The 22,756-nt window shown below is 64.5% G+C and overlaps 2 protein-coding genes across 4 annotated transcripts; one reads left to right on the forward strand and one right to left on the reverse strand.

The window, feature by feature from the left end:
• Positions 1 to 962: 962 nt before the first annotated feature.
• TMPRSS13 (transmembrane serine protease 13) lies at positions 963 to 13,713 on the reverse strand. Of its 2 annotated transcripts, XM_068167781.1 has the most exons (13): positions 13,605 to 13,713; positions 8,226 to 8,385; positions 7,814 to 7,915; positions 5,988 to 6,110; positions 5,779 to 5,908; positions 4,962 to 5,054; positions 4,829 to 4,872; positions 4,482 to 4,641; positions 4,199 to 4,371; positions 3,603 to 3,701; positions 2,873 to 3,015; positions 2,391 to 2,543; positions 963 to 2,308 (listed from the first exon to the last, which is right to left on the reverse strand). In XM_068167781.1, exons 1-13 carry the CDS (start codon positions 13,623 to 13,625, stop codon positions 2,294 to 2,296), a joined length of 1,416 nt encoding a protein of 471 aa, XP_068023882.1. In that variant the 5' UTR covers positions 13,626 to 13,713; the 3' UTR covers positions 963 to 2,293. The 2 variants fall into 2 exon arrangements, with proteins under 2 accessions (XP_068023882.1, XP_068023881.1); XM_068167780.1 differs by lacking the exon at positions 13,605 to 13,713 and having other exon boundaries at positions 8,238 to 8,327.
• A 4,446-nt stretch (positions 13,714 to 18,159) lies between these two features.
• On the forward strand, positions 18,160 to 22,697 carry IL10RA (interleukin 10 receptor subunit alpha). Of its 2 annotated transcripts, XM_068167875.1 has the most exons (7): positions 18,160 to 18,237; positions 18,939 to 19,059; positions 19,171 to 19,349; positions 19,598 to 19,764; positions 20,404 to 20,554; positions 20,693 to 20,817; positions 20,911 to 22,697. In XM_068167875.1, the coding sequence occupies exons 1-7, from the start codon at positions 18,174 to 18,176 to the stop codon at positions 21,886 to 21,888; spliced, it is 1,785 nt and encodes a 594-aa protein (XP_068023976.1). In that variant the 5' UTR covers positions 18,160 to 18,173; the 3' UTR covers positions 21,889 to 22,697. The 2 variants fall into 2 exon arrangements, with proteins under 2 accessions (XP_068023976.1, XP_068023975.1); XM_068167874.1 differs by lacking the exon at positions 18,160 to 18,237 and having other exon boundaries at positions 18,793 to 19,059.
• The last annotated feature ends 59 nt before the right edge of the window (positions 22,698 to 22,756 follow it).

Raw genomic sequence — 22,756 nt, forward strand, 5'->3', positions numbered from 1 at the left:
CTTCCCAGTCCACCAACACCCAGGTGGACCCAGTCTAAGGGGCGCTGGTCACGCCTGGCCCATGCCATGTCCAGCTCCGGTGCCATGTGGGCAACTGCTGAGCTCAGTCCCTCTGCAGGACACTTTGGACACCACAGCCCTGAGCTCAGGACCTCTGCAGGACACTTTGGACACCACAGCCCTGATCTCTCTTCTGGGGCTGGCTCCCCACACCACACCTTCCCTAGGGACAGACAGGGTGGCCATTGCCCTCCCGTGCTGGCAGCTGGAGCAGCAGAGGCAGGCTCCTGAGGGAGCTTCAGAGCATCCAAGCAGAGTGAGTGAGCTCCTCAGAGCACCAGTCCCTCCTGCAGATGTTTCCAGCTGGGTCATAAAGAACCACTTGCAGGTAGCCTTTCATCCTCCCAAGGGAAACTCAAGGCTAAATGCTCACTGCTGCTACTCCTGCAGCGTGGAGCCACGGCAGAGGCTGTGCAGCCCTCCCAGGGAAGGTTTCGTTCTGCTCCACTGCATCCACAGCCTGCATTTTGGTACAGCTCTCCCCTGAGCTCCTTCCCACAGAGCCCTTCCCAGAGGCTTTGCCCACACACAGCTCTGTGCCCACACTGCCTCCAGACCTGAGCATCTGCTGCCAAGCAAGACCCAAACCACCCTTTTCTCCCAGCCATGAGCAGAAGCTCCGAGGGTGAAGGGCAGGAAGGGTTTTCACCTGAGGGCACACAGCTGCAGCCCCCAACTCACCTACTGCACACCACCAGCACGCCCATGGACCCCCAGCAGCATGCTCAGCCTTGACACTGGGACCCAAAGAGCCAGGAGGAGTGGAACAGCCCTGGAGCACCACAGTGTGGTCTCCAGACAGGGCCTGGTGCAGAGCTCTGCCCTCTCCAGGAGCCCCTTTGCTACCTGGGCACTGGGGCTCCCCTGCTCCCTTCCCAGCCTGTCCAACAGAGCCATCTCCATGCAGAGCACTACCAAACTCTTTATTGAGAAGAGGAGGAGGGGTGGCCAGGCTCCCCAGCACCCCTCTGCAGCTGGCCACACCTCTGGGGAGAAGTTTGCAGCCTTGGCAAAAGGCAGGCAGGCTCTGCTCACCCAGCAGGCACTGGCAGTGCCAACCTGGGGATCTCCTGTAGCACCCCTGGGGTGATGTGGGCACTGGTTTCCATGGGGGGGATGTGTCCCCACTCTGGTGTGGCCAGGGAGCTGAGGCTGTGCCCAGGATCCCTGCCTGCTCAGCAGCCAGAGGGAGGTGGAAGCAAATCCAGCAGGGTCACTGGAGAAGCAGCTGGGACAGCCAGGGCCTGGCTCATGCCAGCTGGGCACTGGCTGGGCACTGGCTGGGCACTCTCCACCTCAGCCTTTAGCTGCTGCTGCCTTCTGTCACACCTCCTGCAAGCAGACCTGCCCCGTGCCCATGCCAAGCTCCTCATGAGGGCAGAGAAGGGGCAGTGGCTCAGGGCACACCCAGGGCATGGAAAACCAAACAGGTTGGCACTCCTGCCACAGGGAGGGCAGCAGCCCCCCAGAGCCATCTGCAAACACCACCCCTGGGGGTGCTCAAGAAACCTGTGGCCATGGTGGGGCTGGGTTGGACGACCTTGGAGGCCTTACCCAACCCAACCCATTCTGGGGTTCTAGACCCCACAGCAGCTGCTGCTCCTCCTGGGGGGTGATGCAGCTGCACCTCACACTGCCCCCTTCGCTCTGCCCTGCCTGAGGAGGGGCAGCCTGGCCTGGCAGGTGCCAGCAGCATGGCACACGGCTGGGCCGTGCCCACCACACCCCATCCTGCACCCAGAGGTGGCACAGGTGCAGCCTGGCACAGCCTGTGGAGGAGGAGAGCCCTTCCTCACCGTGGGCACCCCGGAGCTCGCCTGCTCCTCACTGCCATCCGCAGCCTCCACCAGCTGGGGGGGCAGTGCCAGCGGCCCCCCAGTCCCACAGGAAGCACTCGTGACACCTCTCTGGAGACATCTATTTACAGCAGGAGAACCACAGACCCGGGGTGAGGAGCCAGCGAGGCCAGCTGCTGGCACAGGCTGCTGCCCCCTGCCTGCTGCCAGCCACGGGGGTGCTTTGCCCAGCTGCTGCCAGGCCGCCCCCCGCACTCCGGGTGGGGGCAGAGACACTTTGCAGGCTCTGGGGGGGCAGTGCCAGGTCCCTGGCTGCGTGGGCAGCCCTGAGAGAGGTGGGGGAGGGTCTGCTGGTAGCTTCATGCCCTGGTAGTCACCGAGGGCAGGGGCCCGTGCCAACCCGAGAGGCACAGCCCAGGCAAGGCTCCCTCCTGGCCTTAGTTGTTCTCACTCTGCAAAGGAGAGAGAGGAGAGTCAAGGTGAGGTGCCAGGGGCTGGGGGGCACCCAGAGGTGTCCCTGGCATGCCACCTCACCTCCATTTTGCTGTATATCCAGCTGAGGAGCTTGGTCACCCGGGTGTAGACGCCAGGCTTGTTCTTCTGCCCACAGCCTGTGCCCCAGCTCGTCACCCCTGCCACGTACCAGTGCCCGCTGTCCTCGCAGACCAGGGGTCCTCCGCTGTCCCCCTGGCATAGAGGGGCAGGGCAGTAAGGAGAGGGGACAGGAGGTGTCCCTCTGCTGGTACCCAGCCAGGTGCGCAGGGCAAAGCGGGGGTGGGCAAAGCGGGGGTGGGCAAAGCGGGCAGGCTTGCCAGTCCCACACCCAAACACCCGCTGCAGTCAGCAGCCCTACAGCTGGGGAGGGGGCTGCCGGCAGGACAGGCTGCCCGCTCCGTGCCCACCCAGGCAGGCTCCCTGCCAAGGCCGCCCGCGAGGGGCGCGGGGAGCGGCAGGCTGCCAGCGGGGCGCCGGTGCCGTGCCAGCCTTGCCCGGCGGGCCGCGTGCCCCCTGCTCACCTGGCAGGCGTCTTTGCCCCCCTGCAGGTACCCGGCACACATCATGCGTGGGGTCAGGTAGCCCTCGTAGACCTTGTCGCTGTTGCAGACCTTGTAGTCGATCAGCTTCACCTCTGCCTCCCGCAGCTTCGGGGAGGTGTTGTCTGCAAGGCAGGGGAGCTGTGGGGCAGGGGGAGCTTGGTGTGTCCCCCCCCTGCCCAGGGCCGCCAAACCATCCCCCCCAGTGCCACCAAACCATCCCCCCCAGTGCCACAGCCACAGGCATCTTGAACGCCTCCAGGCATGGGGACTCCACCACCTCCCTGGGCAGCCTGTGCCAGGCCCTGACCACTCTGGCAGCAAAGGAATTCTTCCTCCTCTCCAACCTAAGCCTCCCGTGGCACAATTTCAGGCCATTGCCTCTCATCCATCACCCGAGAGTGGGGAGCAGACCCCAACCCCCACCTCACTGCAGCCTCCTCTCAGGGAGCTGTAGAGAGCAGTGAGGTCTCCCTCAGCCTCCTCCACACCAAACACCCCCAGCTCCCTCAGCTGCTCCTCCCCAGCCCTGCTCTCCAGAGCCTTCCCAGCTCTGTTGCCCTTCTCTGGCCCTGCTCCAGCCTCTCAATGTCCTTCTGGGAGTGAGGAGCCCCAACCCGAGCCCAGAGTAGCAGAGCAGAGCTGTGAGAGAGTTCCGGGGGGGCTGTGGCCGGGGGGGGCTGTGGCCGGGGGGGGCTGCGTGCTCCCTCACCTTCGTTCTCCCTGGTCTTCCCGAAGCCGGTGATGAAGCAGGACCTGCCGGTCTGGAAGCGCTGCCCGTGCATGGGCAGGCAGGCTGGGCGCACCTGGGCTGCAGGGGGCAGCAGGAGCAGCAGGCTGTGAGTCACCCGGGAGCCAAACACCCACCGCAGTCAGCAGCCCTGCAGCTGGGGAGGGCTGTGCCGGTAGGACAGGCTGCCCGCTCCGTGCCCACCCAGGCAGGCCCCCTGCCAAAGTTGCCCACGACGGGCATAGGGAGCAGCAGGATGCCAGCTGCACAGCTGTGTGCCCCAGGCCATGCCAGCCTGCCTGGTGGGCTGTGAGCCCCCTGCTCACCTGGCAGGCATCTTTCCCCCCCTGCAGGTGCCCGGCACACTCATGCCAGGTGAGGATGTGCCACATCCCAGCCAGGGCACAGCAGTGTGGCCGCAGTCGGGCAGGATGCTGCAGCCGGCGGCAGCTCAGGGGATGGCTCTGCAGGGCTCTATGCTGCCCCTTGCCCCTGCCCACCCCCACAACTCTCTGCTCCCCCCACACACCAGCCCCAGCCAGGCCTGGCCTCATGGCACAGCGAGCTGAGAGCCCCACCTGAGAGCGTGAAGGGCCTGGAGAGCCTCATGAGGGCGATGTCGTAGTCGTCGTGGTCGTCGCTGTAGTTGGAGTTGATGATGACCTGGGACACAGGGATGCCCTCTGCCTGCTGCTTCAGGTCTGAGACCCCTCCATACACCTTCCAGTCGTCCAGGATCTTCATGCTGTTCCTGGGCAGGGAGGGCAGCGGGCGGTGAGGCCCCGGGCTGGGCGCTGGCAGCCGGTGCCCGCCAGGCTGGGCAGGGGCGGCGCGGGGCAGCTGGGGGGCAGCAGCACTCACATGAAGAAGCAGTGGGCAGCGGTGAGGACCCACTGGGCATCGATGAGGGTGCCCCCACAGATGTGGATGGGGCCATACTGCACGCTGACCTGCCAGGGCCATTTGCTCACCGAGGTCTCCTTCCCTCCGATGATCCTCCCGGAGATCCTCTGCCCGCAGGCTGCGGGGAGAGCAGGGCTGAGACGAGGCAGCCTGGGGGCAGGAGCACAACCCCCACCACCCCAGGCACCAGCCAAGGCCAGGGGAATGCTGGAAGGTGCCCTGCTTGCCTGCCCTGCCAAGGAGAGGAGGGCAGGGCTCCCCAGCCTGCCTTGGCAGTGCCCACCCTTGGCCAGCCAGCCCCTTACTTGTGCAGCGGAGGGAGACGTACTTTCCCGTGAGACACTGGGAGCTGGGGGAGAGAAGAGGGAGAGGCAGCCTCAGCCCCAGCCCTGTGGCAGCAGGGCAGGGGCAGGGGCAGGAGGTGGCACTGCCTGGTACCTGTTGAGGCTCTGCTGGATGGTCTCTCGCTCCTCGCTCACAGTGAGGCTCTTGCCGGAGAGGTGCAGGGGGATGTACTCTGTCTGAGAGGCACTGGGAGGGGAGAGGAGAGGGACAGTGAGGGTGCCCCCAGCTGGGGACCCACCACCTGGACCTGCCTTCTCAAAGAGGGGCTGAGCACTACACTCAGCTGGGGGCAGGCTGGAATGCTCAGAGCTGGACACAGCCTCCAACAGCAAGCACAGCACTGGGCGGAACAGCAGAGTGCACCCAGCCAGGGCAGGAGTAACTCCCAGGGGGCTGGCAGGAGCCCAGCACCCCAACAGGATGACCCCCCCAACACAAGAGGGACAGGGACCTGCTGGAGTGGGTCCAGAGGAGGCCACAAAATAATCAGAGGGCTGGAGAAGCTCTGCCATGGGGCAGGCTGGGAGAGGTGGGGCTGCTGAGCCTCAGGAGAGAAGGCTGCAGGAAGAGCTCAGAGCTGCAGCTCAGGGTCTGCAGGGAGCTGCAGGCAGGCTGGGGAGGGACTGCTCAGCAGGGCTGGGGGTGGCAGGAGCAGAAGCAGTGGTTTGGAACTGGAGCAGGGCAGAGTTAGGTTGGGCACCAGGAGGAAGCTCTGCACAGGAAGGCTGGGGAGACACTGGCACAGGCTGCCCAGGGAGGTGGCTGAGGCTCCATCCCTGGAGCCATTCAGGCTCAGCCTGGCTGTGTCCCTGTGCAGCCTGCTCTGGCTGGAGCTGTCCCTGCTGTGGGCAGGGGGTGGGCAGGATGCTCTGGGAGGCTGCCTTCCAGCCCAGCACAGTCTGTGACTTACTTCTGGAAGCCCAGCTGCCTGCAGGTCTTTCTGGAGAAGGACTCATTCCAGGCGCTGCTGCACACCGGCAGCCACTGGCTCTCCTCGCTGGAGTAGATGTGGAGCAAGGACTGGTCGGAGGCGAAGCGCACTGCGGGCAGGGAGCAGGGGGTCAGCAGCACCCAGACCCCCGGGGTCCCCTCAGCCCCTGCACCCCTGGGGGGTCTCACCGCAGCCCAGCTCGTCGCTGCGCTGGGAGCAGTCCACGACTCCGTCGCAGCGCACGGGGCTGTCCCTGCAGCTCTCGGCAGGCTCCTTGTAGATGATGCCAGTCTGGGACCTCCAGAACATAACTGGCAGCAAGGGAAGGGCACTGTGAGGCCAGGGCTGCTGGCAGGCCCTTCAACACCTCCAGAGAGGGGGCATCCACAGCCTCCCTGGGCACCCTGTGCCAGAGTCTTCCCACCCTCGCTCTACAGAATGTCTTCCTCATCTCCAACCTCAATCCCTACTCTCCCAGCTCAAGGCTGTTTCCTCTCATCCCACTGCTCCCAGCTCTTCTCAGAAGTCCCTTCCCAGCTCTCCTGGAGCCCCTTTCTGCAGCTCTCTGATCATCTCTGTGGCTTCCTCTGGACCCACTCCAGCAGATCTGTGTCCTTCTTGTGCTGGGGACCCCAGAACTGGAGGCAGTGCTGCAGGTGGGGTCTGAGCAGAGCAGAGGGGCAGACCCCCCTGCCCGGTCTTTGGATGCGTGCAGCCTGTGCGGTGCTTCAAAGCCCCCAGCCGCGGCTGGGCGTCACCGGGACCGAAGGGACTTCCCGGGGCCGGTGCCTGCTCTCCACCCACAGGCTGCTCCCTGTGTGCTGCGTCCTGCCTCCTCACCCTGCGCTCAGAGGGAGCAAGCCTGGGCGCTGCCAGAGGTGCTGTGCCAAAGCAAGCCCGGGAGAAGGGAAGCATCCTGCAGCCCCCGACCCCCCAGGCGCCACAGCAGCCCCCGCAGCACATCTCCCTTCCCTGGCAATCTGCTCCTGCCTGTCCACCAGATGTCAGGAACAGCCAGGAAATGGGAAGAGCACAACTCTGCTCCCTTCGGGCCCGGGGCTTTCCCTGGGGCTCTCCCCAGCCCCTGCTGACCCCCAGCCCTTCTGAGCTGTGCCCAGCCCCTGCTGACCCCCAGCCCTTCTGAGCTGTGCCCAGCCCCTGCTGCCCTTCTGAGCTGTGCCCAGCCCCTGCTGACCCCCGGCCCTTCTGAGCTGTGCCCAGCCCCTGCTGACCCCCGGCCCTTCTGAGCTGTGCCCAGTCCCTGCTGAGCCCCAGCCCTTCTGAGCTGTGCCCAGTCCCTGCTGCCCTTCTGAGCTGTGCCCAGCCCCTGCTGACCCCCAGCCCTTCTGAGCTGTGCCCAGCCCCTGCTGACCCCCAGCCCTTCTGAGCTGTGCCCAGCCCCTGCTGACCCCCGGCCCTTCTGAGCTGTGCCCAGCCCCTGCTGACCCCCAGCCCTTCTGAGCTGTGCTCAGCCCCTGCTGACCCCCGGCCCTTCTGAGCTGTGCCCAGCCCCTGCTGACCCCCGGCCCTTCTGAGCTGTGCTCAGCCCCTGCTGACCCCCGGCCCTTCTGAGCTGTGCCCAGCCCCTGCTGACCCCCGGCCCTTCTGAGCTGTGCCCAGCCCCTGCTGACCCCCAGCCCTTCTGAGCTGTGCCCAGCCCCTGCTGACCCCCAGCCCTTCTGAGCTGTGCCCAGCCCCTGCTGACCCCCAGCCCTTCTGAGCTGTGCCCAGCCCCTGCTGACCCCCAGCCCTTCTGAGCTGTGCCCAGCCCCTGCTGACCCCCAGCCCTTCTGAGCTGTGCCCAGCCCCTGCTGACCCCCAGCCCTTCTGAGCTGTGCCCAGCCCCTGCTGACCCCCGGCCCTTCTGAGCTGTGCTCAGCCCCTGCTGACCCCCAGCCCTTCTGAGCTGTGCCCAGCCCCTGCTGACCCCCGGCCCTTCTGAGCTGTGCCCAGCCCCTGCTGACCCCCAGCCCCGCAGGATGTCCCCCTTAGTGCCAGCCGGGACCCCACTCACAGAGCAGGATGAGGGCGATGAGCAGCACGATGAGGATGGAGACGCAGAAGATGAGCGCAAGGCGTCGCTGGCTCATGCAGGGAGCTCTGAACATGGAGGATCCTGGCAGCAGGGCACAGACAGTGCTCAGGGGGAGCAGACTGCCTCTCCAGAATGTCCCCTGGCACCCTGGCCTCCCAGAGTGCCACAAGGTGTGGGTGAGCCGAGCCATGCACGCCCCGCACTGTCCCACGGCATCACCCCTCCTGCTCCCCGGCACCCCTCACAACCCCAAGGAAACACAAGCCTGGGGCTAGGGCTTGTGCCAGCAGTGGGCATAGGTACCCACTCCCTGCCTCCCTCCATGCCTCCCCAGCTGAGGTGGGACAGGGGCCAGGGCTGCCAGAGCCTGCCCTCGGCACCATCCTCTTACGTGGGCTCTCACAGGTCGTGCAGGCGGCAGAGGCTGTGCTGGGCTCGGGGCTGTAGGGCTTGAAGCTGATGCCAAGGACACTCTCTCGGGGCTGTGGAGCTCGGGCACCGAAGATGTTGCTGACTGTGGAGGCATGGAGGCTGGCAGGGACACTGCTGGTCTGTGAGCAGGGGACACTGTCACTGCCAATCACCACTGCCCCCCGGCCTGCCCCCGCAGCTGCCACCCAGGTGCCGTGGAGCCAAGCTTCCCAGCACGGCACCAAGGTCCCTGGCATGGCACTGAGCTCCCCAGCGTGCCCATCCCTTGCCACTGGGGGCTGTTCTTCCCCAGTGCCACCAACCACGTGGAGAGTTACCGCTGCAGGGCCTCTTTCTGTGCCCTCCAGCCTGCGCTGTGCCCTCCCTGGCACACACCTTGCCCCCTTCAGGTAGCTGCTGGCCAGCTGCCTTGGATCAGAGCAAGCAGCTGGGTGTTTGGCATGGGGTCAGCCAGGCTGTGGCCCAGTTCCACGGGGCCAGTGCCCCAATTTATGCATCTGGCCCTAATTAGCCATTTGAAAAATACTCTGCAATTCCCAGCAGCTGTTTAGTAACACTTAATAACCATCAGAGTCCTCCAAGCCCTGAAACGTCCTGCACCCTGGAATGCTGCTCTGCAGTTGTGTCACTCCTGCTCCATGCATTTGCTCTGCTTCCTTTCCTCCAGACACCCTCTTCCAGGAGCTCCATCAGCACTCAGAGCCTCTCCTCCTCCTCCTTCAGAGAGGAGCCCACAAGAAGTGCTGCTTCCTCTGCCCCTTGTAAGACCCCAGGCACAGACCTGGCAAAGAGGAGCAGCTGGGTGCCTCACAGGGACAGCAAGGGCACTGCCCGCCAGCACTGGGCACTGCCAGCCCAGCCTGGGCCTTGCTCTCAGCAGGTCTTCAGGGTGCTGCCTCTCAGCTCCACACAACCATGTCCACATCAGGCTGCTCAAGGGGAGCCAGAGCAGTCCAGGCTCTCTCTGTCCCTGCAGACACTGTCCCACAGCAGGGGCACCCCTGGGAGAAGCAGAGCTGCCATCCTTTGGCAGCAGAGTGTGGCCACCTTGGCACCCACACCCCAGCCCACCACCCTGGCACCACTCACTGGCTCTAGACACATGGAGGTGGCATTGCCCTGTGACACAAAGCTTCCCCTGCCCTGCCAAGGCAGCCAGCAGCACCCAGGCTGGTGCCTGGCTCTGGAAGGGGCAGAGCGGGCAGGGAGCAAGCAGGGGGCGGGGGCAGGGTGGGCAGGGGCCCGGGAGCAGAGCAGGAGCCACCAGTGCCAGCTTGTCTCTTTCCAGCTGGATTTTCCCCTGCCCTCGTGTTTCCTGCTGGGACTCAGGGGCCCTAATGAGCAGGTCTGGAGCCTGCTCAGGCTGCTGCCTTGTGAGAGGCTGTGCCCTCTCCGGGCGGTGCTGTCACTTCCTGGGCATTATCCCCTGAGTCACACACCCGGTGTGGCCACGCAGCCTCCTGCCAGGCTCTGCCCCTGGCCTGAGCATCGCCAGGGACATGGCACCTCCTGAGCTCTGCCTCTGAACCTGCTCCCAGCCCAGGCACAGCACCCCAGGCCCCCAGGGAGCCTGCCTGGCCACCTGCCCTGGCCAGCAGCGAGGTGCCAAGAGCCACCCCCCGGCACGAACCTCCTCCCGCTGCCTGCGGGCCCCTTGGCACAGGCCACGTCCTCACTCCCGCCAGGGGACAGGGACCCAGCAAGCAGCTCCCTGGCTTCTTGCATGCTCAGGGAGGAGCAGAGGCAGTTTCTGTTTCACAGCATCACCCACCCCCTTCTCAGCCCTTCCCCCCAGGCAGCCAGAGCAAGCCTGAATTTGCTCAGCCTGCAGCCCAGGGCCACATTTCTCTGTGCCTGACCTTCCCAGCAGCCGTGAGGGTAAGCCCAGGGCAGCTGTGCCCCAGGCTTGCCTTCTCATGGGCCCACCCAGAGGTGCCAGGGTGCCTAGGAGAGCCCCTCAGCGTGTGCTGTGGGTGGGCTGGGCTGGCACAGCAGCCAGGTTGCCCCAGCAGTGTCCTGCCACTGCGTCTGAGCTGCCTCACTGATGGGATTCAAGCTCCTGCAGCAGGGATCACCCCGGGATCATCCCTGGGCATCTCAGTGCCCCTTGTTAGGAAGTGCTGGGCAAGAGAGCCAGAGCTGCAGCAGGTGCTGCCCCACACCAGGGTGCTGCCCCACACCAAGGTGCTGCTGCCTGCTGTGCAGAAACAAAGCAAGAGGAGACCCCAGGGGCAGAACTTCTCCTGCCCTGCTGTGCACACAGGAGTCCTGCAAATGCCCAGAACAGTGCCAGACACCTGGGCAAATATTTGCCTGCTCCCTCCAACACATCCAATGCCTCACCCACCTCACCCTGCAGCACTCAGAACCCTTCAGGTACCATCTCCAGCGCTGCTCAGGACAAACCTCTCCCCAGATTCACAGAATGGGTTGGGCTGGAGGGGACCTCAAAGCTCATCCAGTTCCAGCCCCCTGCCAAGGGCAGGGACACCTCCCACTGGCCCAGGCTGCTCAAGGCCTCGAACACCTCCAGGGAGGGGGCATCCATATCCTCCCTGGGCAACCTGTTCCAGAGTCTCACACCCTCCCTGTGAATCCATCACACCAAGGAACACAGCTCAGCTTCCCCAGCCAGCCAGCGCCGCCGGGTACCGAAGCCCTCCCAGCTCCAGTCTGCAAACTCCAATCAACGCTTTCAATTGCTCTCATTAGCCCCCAGCAGGAAGCCCAAGAGCCTTTTCACACCTGGCTGAGCTCTCACCTATTTTATTGCTTTCAGAGTCTAAAGTCCGAGCTTTTCCTTCGGGTCTGCCCCAGCAGCTAACAAACAAAACCCTCTGCCACAGCTCCCGGTAACCAGCGCAACTGGTCGCAGCTTTCGAGCCGGGGGAGGAGGCAACCAAGAGCAGCAGCTCCAGGATGCTGTTTCTGCCAGGAGTGAGCCTTGCCCCTGCCGCTGCTGCCCACAAAACCTTTACTCATCCTTTGCTGGCTTTTCACTAAAAGTCAGACCCGGAGCCATGCCTCTCTCACGCCTGGCTGCGGTTTCAGCCCTGCCTCTGATCTCCTCTCTGAAAGGCTCCGGCAGCCACAAAGGTCTTCAGCACTGCTGGGGGTTGCTGTGGGGAGGGGCAGCACCACCAGCTCCTTCCCCTGGCAGGGCAGGCTTCAAAATAGCTGGGGAGAAGGGATGCTGGGGGACAAAGGGGGGCTTGGGCCAGCCCTGCTCACCTCACCCCCAGCCCAGCTGCCTGCAGCCTGTGCCCGTGGCTTAAGCTGTCTCTTCTCTCTGGCATCAGGTGATAGGGCAAGAGGAAATGGCCTGAAATTGTGCCAAGGGAGGCTTAGGTTGGAGATTAGGAACAATTTCTTTGCTGCCAGAGTGGTCAGGGATTGGCACAGGCTGCCCAGGGAGGTGGTGGAGTCCCCATCCCTGGAGAGGTTCAAGGAACCTGTGGCTGTGGCACTTGAGGCCAGGGTGGTCTCGGATCAATGCCTGGACTCGATGCTCTGGGAGGGCTTTTCCAACCCAGCCAATTCTCTGCTTCTCTGAGCACAGCCCCCAGCTCATTCCCTCTTTGCTCTGCTCTCAGGCTTTGAGCAGAGCAGGGGAAAAGCAGCAAAACCACAGAGAGCAGCCCCACAGAGGCCTCCACACAGCGACCTGCTCTGTGCACTGACCTGCTGCAGCTCAGCTCCGTGCTGCAGAGGAGAGGCCACCAGGTCCACACCGGCAGGGGACACTCGGCAGGGGACGGTCGGGGCCGGGCTCAGGATCCAGGGGTGGTGTGGAGGGAAGGCAGCCAGCACTCAGCCACAGGAGTGGGAGGGAGGGAGGGAGGGAGGGAGGGAGGGAGGGCGGAAGGAGCCAGGCAACACCTGGGGTGTTGCAACTGACCCAGGGCCCAGCCGCGTCCCGGCGGGGCCGCAGGACACAGCAGCTCCCCGCGGCTCGGAGCATCCAGAGAGGAGGGAGGCAGCCTGGCTGGAAGGAGCTGCCCGGGGAGGTGCTGCCCCTCCCCAGCGCTGCCTGCCGCTCGCAGCCCTCTCGGGGGCAGGGTCCTGGCTCCTCCACCTGCTCGCAGAGCGCCGTGACAGCAGCTCCGGTCACCGAGCACGCAGCAGCACATTGTGCTCCCAGGCTCCCCGCTGGCACCATCCTGCAGCTCAGCTGTGCCTCCTGCCGGGGCACAGACCCCCGGCGCCGGGGACAGAGGGCAGGAGGATGCTGCCGGGAGCTGGGTGCTGCCCGGGGGCGGCAGGGAAGTGCCACCCCCGAGCGGGTGAGGGCCATTTGGCAAGCACAGGTGACAACTGAGTCAGCTCTGGGCTGTCCCTCGCCGGCACCTGCAGCCCTTCTGGCAGACCATGCTCCAGGGGTGAGTAATCCCTGCTCAGCCCATTCCACAGACGGGCACACCGGGCACCCACGGGCGAACCCACCTCTCCCGCAGCTCCCAAGCCAAGGGTGGCACCTGGGACTCCTAATGGCCCACTTAAGCCAGGTGACAAAGCCCAGGTTGCCCAGGGGGGATGCCCAGTGTGGGGTAATCACCTCCACAGGTGGGCATCCCAATTCCTGCCCTGCTCCCACCGAGATGCAGCACTGCTGCCCACGTTCAGGGCCACCCAGAGCTGGGATGTGGACACTACAGAGCAGTGCTGGTGACACAGACAGCACCTGGCATGTGCTCACTCTGCCCCTGCTCCTGGCTGCCTCCAAGGCACCTGCATGCCAAGGGGCAGGAAGGGAGTGGCTGTTAGAGCTGGTCCTGCCCCCCCTCGAGCTTCATCCACCCCATCAGTTTTGTCCCATTCCAGCTGCTACTGGCACTGCTGACACGGTGGTTACCTGCTGCCCTCACCAGTGCCCAGCCAGGATGGATGTTTGCCCCATGACAGGATGCTCAGCAAGGCTCCACAACCAAGACTGAGCGAGCCTGAGTCACCCCAGCCCAAAAAGAGGATGGAGTAAGCTGCCAGGCAGCAGTGGGGGCCAAGGCCACCAGCATGCTGCCACAGCTACCATGCCAGCCAGAAGGCCCAGGAGCACGCAGCTCCCACAGGTGCCAAGTGGCACCTGCTGGTCTCCCTGGTTCTCAGGCCCAGGGGCACAACACCTCCCCTGCCAGCAGCGATGCTGCTGGCACTGCTGCTCTCACCACCTACCAAGGGGTGCCAGAGGCAGCACCCCACGGGCAGCTCACCCCAGGGCCTTCTCCTGCTGCCAAGACAACACCTTGGAGAGCCGGAGGGGGAAGGCAGGCACCCCCCAAGCCCCGAGGAAAGCCCCCCCGGGTACCCCGGGCCGGGCCGGGGGCAGCTGCCGGCGCCTTACCGGTGAGGTTTTCCCGTCCATGGGCAGGGCAGGGCTGGGGTCAGCGCCGCGGCTCTGCCATCCCTGGCGGCGCGGCCGGCACTCGGGAGCGCAGGCACAGGGCAGGATGTGTTTGGCGAGCTGGGGCTCGTACGTCAGTGCCAGCGCCGGGCGCGGAGGGAAACCAGTCGGACCTGCCCGGCCCCGGCGCTGCCTCTTTCCCAACTGCTCCAGGCACAGCCTGCAAAACACCAGCCCCGTGCTGCCAGGGGGACAGCCTGGGAGAGCTGGGGCTGCTCAGCCTGGGAGAGCTGGGGCTGCTCAGCCTCGGCAGGAGAAGGCTGCAGGGAGAGCTCAGAGCTGCAGCTCAGGGTCTGCAGGGAGCTGCAGGCAGGCTGGGGAGGGACTGCTCAGCAGGGCTGGGGGTGGCAGGAGCAGGAGCAAGGGTTTGAGGCTGGAGCAGGGCAGAGTTAGGTTGGGCAGCAGGAGGAAGCTCTGCACAGGGAGGCTGGGGAGACTCTGGCACAGGCTGCCCAGGGAGGTGGCTGAGGCTCCATCCTTGGAGCCATTCAGGCTCAGCCTGGCTGTGTCCCTGTGCAGCCTGCTCTGGCTGGAGCTCTCCCTGCTGTGGGCAGGGGGTTGGACAGGATGCCCTTTGAGGCTGCCTTCCAGCCCAGTGTTAGCCTAAGCTGTCAGTGCCAGCTGAAGGTGGAGAAGAAGGGAAGTCCATGCCCAGCAAAACCCTCTCTGTGCCCCAGGTGACTGAGAACCCCCCAGGGTGCAGCTCCAGAGGCTTTCTCCCTCCTTGCTAACGGGAGGATGCTCTTGAGTTGTGCAAGGAGAAAGCAGCAGCCTCCCACATCCCCTGTGGGCAAGAGCTGGGGAATGCTTTGCATGACCCAGAACTCACAGTTGGGAGAAATGGGCAATAAAATATCCACATCAAAAGGGGAAGGCTCAGCCTCACTCTGTGCTCCCTGAACAGTTTCAAGGGTTTGTTCACTGCTGCCCCGGGAGGCTGTGGCTGCCTCCCCCCTGGAGGTGTTCAGGGCCAGGCTGGATGAGGCCTTGAGCAGCCTGGGCTGGTGGGAGGTGTCCCTGCCCCTGGCAGGGGGTTGGGACTGGATGATCTTGAAGGTCCCTTCCAACCTGAGCCGTTCTGATTCTGTGCTTGCTGGACCCCAGGCTGCTCCCAGCTTTGGCCAGGGTGGATGAACAGCCTCAGGGCTGAGAGGTCATGGCAAGAAGTGGCCTCCTCCTGAACCTCTCTGATGGCCCAGGAGGCTCTGTCTGGTGGTGTGGAGCCCCCTGTGAGCCCCCTCCCAGCACTGCTTTCCAGGCACATATCTCCTGGTGTTATTCATGGCATTCAGTCCCTTATTCATCCAGCTCCCCACCCACAGCTGCTCACCACGAGGGCAGGAGACAACCAGGGCCAGCCAAGCTTGAAGGAAATAATCTCCCAAGCTCTCTTGCTTTGAAGGCTGAAAAGCCCAGGGTGGATCCTGCTGTCCTCTCCACTCTGTCCTGGGGCTCCCCATCCCATCCCTTCCCAGAGGAGTCAGTTCCTGCCCTTCTCCTGCTCACAGCCTGGGGCCAAACCTGGGCAGGCAGAGAGGGTTGCCTGGAGGGGATGAGTGATGCTCAGGGCACAGAATCAGAGTGTGAAGGATTGGAAGGGACCTCAAAATATCACCTGATCCATACTGATCTTGGTGCTTGCTGCTGATTCCTTCTGGCCAGGTCATTGCCAAGCCCTTCACCTACCTCTCTCCAGGCTGTGTCCCCAGACAGCCCTGAGCCAGCCTTGCCCCTGTGCCTCCCTCATCCTCTTCTGAAGAGGCCTTCTCAGGAAGCAGCTTCAGGTGGCAGCTCCAGGAATGTTTCCTTGCTGGTGTTTCTCCAAAGCCACCCACAGAAAGCAAGATACAGAGAGCTCCGTGCCTGGCCTTGACCTCAGAAGCCTGCTGTTAAATGTCATGTGTGTGCAACTCCTCCTGGGTGAAATCCTCACAGCTTCTTGCTGGTAACTGCTCCTCTGGGCACTGCTGCTGCCTCCCACCCAGCAAGCCAAGAGAGCCAGGCCAGGAGAGCCCAGGAGCTCCTCCACTCCCTCCAGGCATGAGGGAACTGGGGAGGGAAGAGGGCACAGCCCTGCTTTGCCAGGCAGGATGCTTTACCCTGCAGCAGAGCCAGCCAGCATCACTGCCCACACCTGCCCCTCTGGGGCTGGGCAACCCTCCCTGCCACCCTGGGCAAGGTGCCCAGTGGTGGAGGGCAGGGAAGAGCTGCAGCAGCTGTGCCAGGGGTCCTGTGGGATGGGCTGCTCTGTGGTGCTGTCACACTGCCCAACAGTGGCCTGCAAGGAGGCATTTCAGGGTCAGTCACATCCCTGGGGGGAGCCACTGGGGTCCCAGCCCCACTCCAGCCTCACCCCAGGGGAGCTGCAGAAGCTCTGGGCCAAGGTCTGCTGCCTGGCTCTGCCTCAGGTGGTTTCCAGGTTATTCAAAACACAGCTGCTGCTCCTCAGAGATTACTCAGTGGCTGTGAAGATGCAAAGGGAAGCTGGCAGTGCTCGGGGGGTGAACTCAAAACCTCTCCCTCGGTGCTGCTCCTTCCTGTGGGGTTTTGGTTTCAGGTGCTCAGCAACACCTGATGCAAAGCAGGGCTGTGGGGAGCACCAGGCCCCCGCTGGTGCCAGGGCTGTGTGCTGGGCAGGAGCTGCTGCACCCACCTGCTTCAGGCTGCAAGGACAGGTCTGGCTCTGCCCTCCTGACCCTGTGGGGCCCTCCTGGAACCCTTTGCAGCAGAGCAAAGGCAGCAGGAGACACCAATCCTGCAGGCCAGGGCTCGTAGAAGGGCTGGAAGGGACCTCTGAAGGTCATCCAGGCCAAGCCCCCTGCCAGAGCAGGGACACCCAGGGCAGGTCAAGCAGGAGCACAGCCAGGTGGGTCCTGAAAGAGGAGGAGATGCCAGGAGGTGCTTCAGGGAGGAGAAAGCACAGACAAGACAGGGACCCTGGGCAGCAGATGTGGGGGGCAATGCCACACTGTGCCAACACCCCCAGCTCTTCCCCTGGCACCTGGCAGTGCCCACCCCGGGGCAGCAGCAGCTTGGATGCCAGCACAAGCAGCAGCAGGGAGCCAGTGCAGCACTCCTGGGCTGAGCATCCAGCAGCACGTTTCTCCTCAGCCTGTTTCATGTTCCCCTAAACTGCAGCTGTTTCTCCCAAGCCTCTGAGCCACCTCCTCTGCAGGGCCAGCCCCAGGAGGTCCTTTCCACAAAGCTGCTTCCTCCTTTGTTTGGTTTTTTTCGCTCCTGTTGCTTTCGGCTTTCAAACCTTTACACAGAGCAGGAGCTGTGGCTTTGTGTGGGGCAAGCTGTGGGGCTCCCAGATTCACTGGCTGCCAGGGCTGACTCACCAGCTTGCAGCAGACTGCCAGGACATCAGGTGGTCCCCTGCAGAGGGAAGAGTAATGCCTGAGGTGGGGGGAAGGCAGGGAGCCGCTGGAGCTGTGCTCCCCTGCCCATCCCTCAGCAGGGGGAGAGCCTCTCCCTGCCTCCAGGCACCCCCAGCACCCCCACTGGGATCCTCTTCCTGCCTCCAGGCACCCCCCAGCACCACCACTGGGATCCTCTCTGCCTCCAGGCACCCCTCAGCACCACCACTGGGATCCTCTCTGCCTCCAGGCACCCCCAGCACCACCACTGGGATCCTCTCTGCCTCCAGGCACCCCCAGCACCACCCAGATTGCTTTCTCTTGCTCTTTTGGTCTGAGTCCTTCCCACTGCTGCCCCAGGGGGAAATTCTTTTCCCTGGCACAAGTTGCTCTCCATCCCAGGGCCCTGGCTTTGCACAGCCCCCAGGAAAGCCCTCCAGCCAGCTCTGTTGCACTGCAGCCTGCCAGCAGGCAACGCTGAGGGCTGGCAGCCTGCCTGGGGGCAGCTCAGGTCCTTGCACCCGCGGCCAGCACCACCAGGCAGGCAGGACAGGGCCACGGGGCCAGAGCCTGAGTGTGGAGGACACCAAACAGCTCAGAGGTTGTCACTTGGCCCCAGAAATGGGGAAAAGCTGAAGCAGTCCAGGCAGAGCCCTTAGGAAGGGAGAATGGGAAACCCCTCCTGGGTCTCCAGGGCTGGCCAGGACCTGGCTGGCTTCAGCTGCTGGCAGAATTGGCTCAGGGGGACGCTGGCAGGCAGCACAGATCCCTTGTGCCACATCACCCTGGGTGCTAAGGATCTCCCCTGCTCCGGGCCGGGCTTTTCACCCCCCAGCTGACCGTGAGGCACAGCACACATCATTCACTCCCGTTTTCCCTTCCTCGGCAGCGAGCGTTGCTCAGAGAAGTCCCCGGAGCGCTTCCTCCAGGGCTGCGGGCAGGATGCGCTCCGCAGGGGCGGGAGGGCAGCAGAGGCTGCGTGGGTGGGCAGCAGAGAAAAGTGGAAGTGGCTACGCAGCTTTCCTCCCGCTGCGCCAACGCCTCCGAGACGTCACCCGGGGCCAGCCCCCGGGGGAAAAAGGAGGGCTGGGCGCCCTGCCGCCGCGCAGACGGCGCTCTGCTCGGTGCCCGCGGAGGATGCTGAGCGGGCATGGCCCCCTCCACCGCAGCCCTGGCGCTCTGCATGGCACTGCTCCTCGCCCGGCCGGCCCACGGTGAGTCTCCTTTGCCCATACCCTGCTGCTCCCTAACTCCCCGCTGGCCGTGTGGGACCCCACAGCTCCGGGCAGGCTGCTCTGCTGCCCTCAACCCCACCCGAGGTGCTGGCACCGGGCTGGGGGCACCCAGCTTGGGCACCTTCGCTGGCCGTGCTTGGAACGGGACACAGCCAGGGCTCCCTGCTCGGCACCTACCTTTCTTTGCTGCTTGGGAGCCCAGAGACCATCAGCCCTGGGGCATGAGCCTTGCTGAGCCCCACCAGCGTCGACCACGGTGTCTCGTACCGGGGTGAACTGCCCCAGCTGTTGGCACAGCCGTTGCTGGCACAGCCCTTTGCTGCCGGCCATCCTGCCTGGGCAGCGGGGAGCTTTGGGGCCTGCTGGGGGAACCAGAGCCGAAGGGGTGGCAGAAGTTACCGAGTGATGCTCTGCTGCCAGGCGACAGGCAGGAGGTGTGCGGAGGGCTGCTGCCTCCGGACGGCGGAGCAGGAAAGCTGACTCCAAACACCAGCGGCGCGGCCAGGCAGGGCTGCGGCTGCCGCAGGAGCCGCTCCGGGGCCAGCAAAGCACCGAGAGCCTCTGGGCTGGGCTGAGCTGGGGGTGAAGCTCCAGGAGAGTCATGGAGGAGGCTGTTGGGAAGAGCTGTGCCCAGCCCCGTGCCAGGCAGCCCTCACTCAGCCCTCCCCTCGGTCCCACAGGTGAGGGGCTGGCACAACCCACGGACGTGCGCTTCGAGGCAGAGATTGGGCATCACCTGCTGCGCTGGGGGGCTGGGCACAACGCCCCTGGGCACGTCCAGTACCAGGTGGAGCACAAAGTGTGAGTACAGCAAGAGGGCTCCAGCCCTGCCCGGGGACTGGCACCAACAGTGGTGACCACTGAGCCCCTGGCACCTGCCTGCGCTGCTCTCATGCCAGCTTCTCCCCACAGCTATGGCACCAACGTCTCCTGGGCACCCATCCCAACCTGCATGAACATCTCAGGGCACTCCTGTGACCTCACCTTCTACACCCTGGATCCTGACCACCGCTACTACGCACGGGTCAGGGCTGTGGCTGGCAACCTCACGTCCCCGTGGCACAGGACCAACTCTTTCTCCCCACGGGAAGGTAGGGTCAAGCATCTGCTTCCACCCCACAGCTGAGGGGGGGTGGCAGAGGTCAGGGTGCCAAGCTGTTGGGAAGAGCTCTGGGACAGAGGAGAGTGGGGATGTCTCTCTCTGTGGGCTGGGACGAACCTGGCACAGGTGGCAGCCCCATGAGGAGCGGTCACAGCTCCGTCCACCGCCGCCAAGGCTCCGGGAGGTGCAGCAGGAGGAGAAGCCTCTGATGTGCTCCTCCAACCCTTTTGCTTGCAGCCAAACTGTGCCTGGGGGGCCAGAGCCTCTCTGTGAGGGGCAACACCATCCACATGCAGCTGCAGCTGCTGCTCCGGGTGGGCAACCTCAGCATCAGGTACGAGGAGATCCAGCAGCACGCGAGGAGGTACTGGGTGCACGTCAGGAGGACGCAGGACAACTGGACGGTGAGAGGAGCTCCTGGGCCCTTGCTGGCCCCAGCTGGCACTCCCAGGGCTGCTCAGGCTGGAAAGCACATCTTTAAAAGCACAGCCTCCTGTAGAGCTTCCCTTTGAGCTTCCCCACAGCCACAGCCTGGCAGGGAGGGGGCTCGGGGGGCTTGGGGGAGACCTCGTTGCTCTCTACGACTCCCTGGAGTGAGCTGGGGGTTGGTCTCTCCTCCCTAGTTGTCAGGTGGTAGGATGAGAGGAAAGGGCCTGAAATTGTGCCAGGGGAGGCTTGGGTTGGAGAGGAGGGAAAAATCTTTGCTGCCAGAGTGGTCAGGGACTGGCACAGGCTGCCCAGGGAGGGGGTGGAGTCGCCATCCCTGGAGGGGTTCAAGGAACCTGTGGCCATGGCAGCTGGGGCCATGGTGGTGCTGGGTTGAAGGTTGGACTGGGGGATCTTGGAGGCCTTCTCCAACCCAAACAACTCTCTGGTTCCATTGCAGTAGGTTCCCAGCTTTTGCTGGGGGGTTTGGGGTCTAGCTGCTGTCAGCAGTAAGAGACTTCCCCCAGTGGAGGAGGAGGGAGGAAAGCACAGGGCCCAGCACTCCCAGAGGGGCTGGGGGGGCTCTCAGGTACCAGCCCAGTCTCTGCTCTTTGCAGTACAATGTGCTGGAGACCAGCCCAGAGTTCAACATCAGCAGCCTGTGGTGGGACACTCAGTACTGCATCAGCGTGGAGCCCGAGGTGGCCAGCAGGAACACCAAGGCTGCCCGCACCCAGGAGCAGTGCATCACCACCCACCCCAGGGACAGTAAGTGGCAGTGTCCCTGCTGTGGCCTGGGACCCCCCCTCAGCCCCCTGGAGCCCTGGGGACTCCTCTCTGTGCCCCTGCCCAGGGCACCCAGCGCTCTGCCTCTCCCTCCTCAGCCAGGCACCTCCTCTCTTGCAGGGAGCTCAGAGCTTGTCCTGATCGTCGGCAGCTCCTTCTTCATCACCTTCTTGCTCCTGGCTCTCCTGGGGGTTCTGCTGCTGTGCACCTACCTCAAGAAACCTGTGAGGCCACCATCTGTCCTGGTAAGCAGCTGGGCAGGAGGCTGCAGGCTCGGGCAGCAGCAGGTGATGAGCAGGGATGAAGCACAGCTCACCCTCCCTTGTCTCTCTCCCCAGAAGTCCTTCATGAAGCAGAGCTCTCTCTGGATGGAGGAGTCATCCTCGTCCTTGGGCAGCCCAGACCCCATCCAGCAGCTCTTCCTGTGCCAGAAGGAGCCCCAGCAGGACTGTGGCCCCACCAGCAGCACCGGCACGGCCCAGCTGCCCCTGGAGGAGGGCTGGAGGCTCCCAGCATGGCCTGAGGACCAGATGTGCTTGCTGGGACTGGGGGCCATGGGGAGCAGAGACAGCAGCTGCACCAGCACTGACAGTGGCATTTGCCTGCACACCTCCTCCTCTTCCTCCCAGCTCAGCTGCTCCTCCAGCCCCGAGCCCCAGGGCTACAAGCAGCAGGAGCCCCCCAGCGACGACAGCGGCGTGGGTTTGGGGACCCCCGGCCCCACACCCTGCTGGGGCAGCGGGCAGGGGAGCCCCACAGAGGCCAGGCTGCCCCACGGCCAGGAGCTCAGCCTCTGCCCTGCTGCCAGCCAGGACTGTGGGCAGGACGTGGAGTTCCGTGGCTACCTGCAGCAGTCCAAGGGCAGGGTGGAGCCAAGGCAGGAGCCGGCCGAGGGGCTGCCCTCCGCGGGCGGGGCAGGACCCCCGCAGGGCAGCAGTGACACCGCGCTGGACCTGGAGAGCTCCGAGCTGGCTGTGGTCAAGGGCTATTTGAAACAGACCTCTCCTGAGCACCCCCACAGCCACCTACAGGACCTTGCTCCCTGGAGGGCCCCCTGGGGGCCCACTGCCTGGGATTTGTCCAGCCAAGTGGGGCCCCAAGCCCCCAGACTGCTGAGCTACGAGGCTCCAGGGGCTCCTTTGGCCTCCAAAGCTGGCCCCGAGCTCCTGAAGTCTCCTTTTGACCTGAGCACCTTCAACACTGACCTCCTGGGGACACTGCCCCTCATCTCCAGCCTCAGCACCAGCAAGTGGCTGGGGGTGCAGATGAGCCCCCTGAGCCTGCTGAGCGGGGGCAGCAAGGACAGCCGCCTGTGAGCCAGCCCTGTGCCAGGGAGCTGCTGCCCACCAGCCCTGTGCCAGGGAGCTGCTGCCCACCAGCCCTGCATGCCAACCCAACTACCTCATCTAGACACTGCCCATGGGGAGCAGCTACTCTGCTTAGCTGCTGCCAGCCCCTGGATGGCACTGCCTCGAGCTGAGTGGTGCCCAGGGAGCGCCAGCTTAGCTCCTTCTGGGGCTGCTTTGTCCCCAGGAAAACCATGGCCAGCCCCCAGCACACCCTGCACCTTCCCTCCAGCCTCCAGCCAGCCTGGGGGGGTAAAGCTAACGAGACAAGGGGCCAGGCTGTGCTGGAGGGGCTGGTCCCCACTTTATCTGACCCCCACCCCAAGGATCTTTGGGTCCCCATCACATCTGACAACCAAGCCCAAGGAAACAGAGATGTTTCCAGGGGCTGCCCCTGCTCTGTCTGCCCTCCCAGCAGCCCAGTGCAGGGCATGCAAGCCCTGGGCTCAGGGCAGGCCACCCCTGGGGCTGGGGACAGCCCTGAGCTTCCCTGCCCCGTGGGGGAAGGGTGAGTGGCTCCAGCTGGCATCGGTGCTGTGACGCCACCCGAGGCTGTCACAACACAGACACCGAAAGCCAGCAGCTGCCTGACGTCAGCCCTCCTGCTGCTGAGGGCCTGGGGCTCACACCCTGGCTGGCTTCACTGGCAGGGAGCAAAGACCCTTCCTGAGCCTAGGGAGAGACCCTCCAGCCTCCAGCCCTGCTGGCAGAGGCCTCAGGGCGCCGGCTGCCTCTGCTGGGGCGCAGGACAAGCGCAGCAGCTGCTGGGTGAATCAGGGCAGCCTTGCCCACCCCGTGGTCCAGGTTCTAAGCTCTTGCAGCCAGACATTATTTATTC

This window comes from Melanerpes formicivorus, unplaced genomic scaffold (genome assembly GCF_026170545.1).
Source record: "Melanerpes formicivorus ecotype bairdi unplaced genomic scaffold, bMelFor1.0.p_v2 SCAF_123, whole genome shotgun sequence".
NCBI lineage: Eukaryota > Metazoa > Chordata > Aves > Piciformes > Picidae > Melanerpes > Melanerpes formicivorus.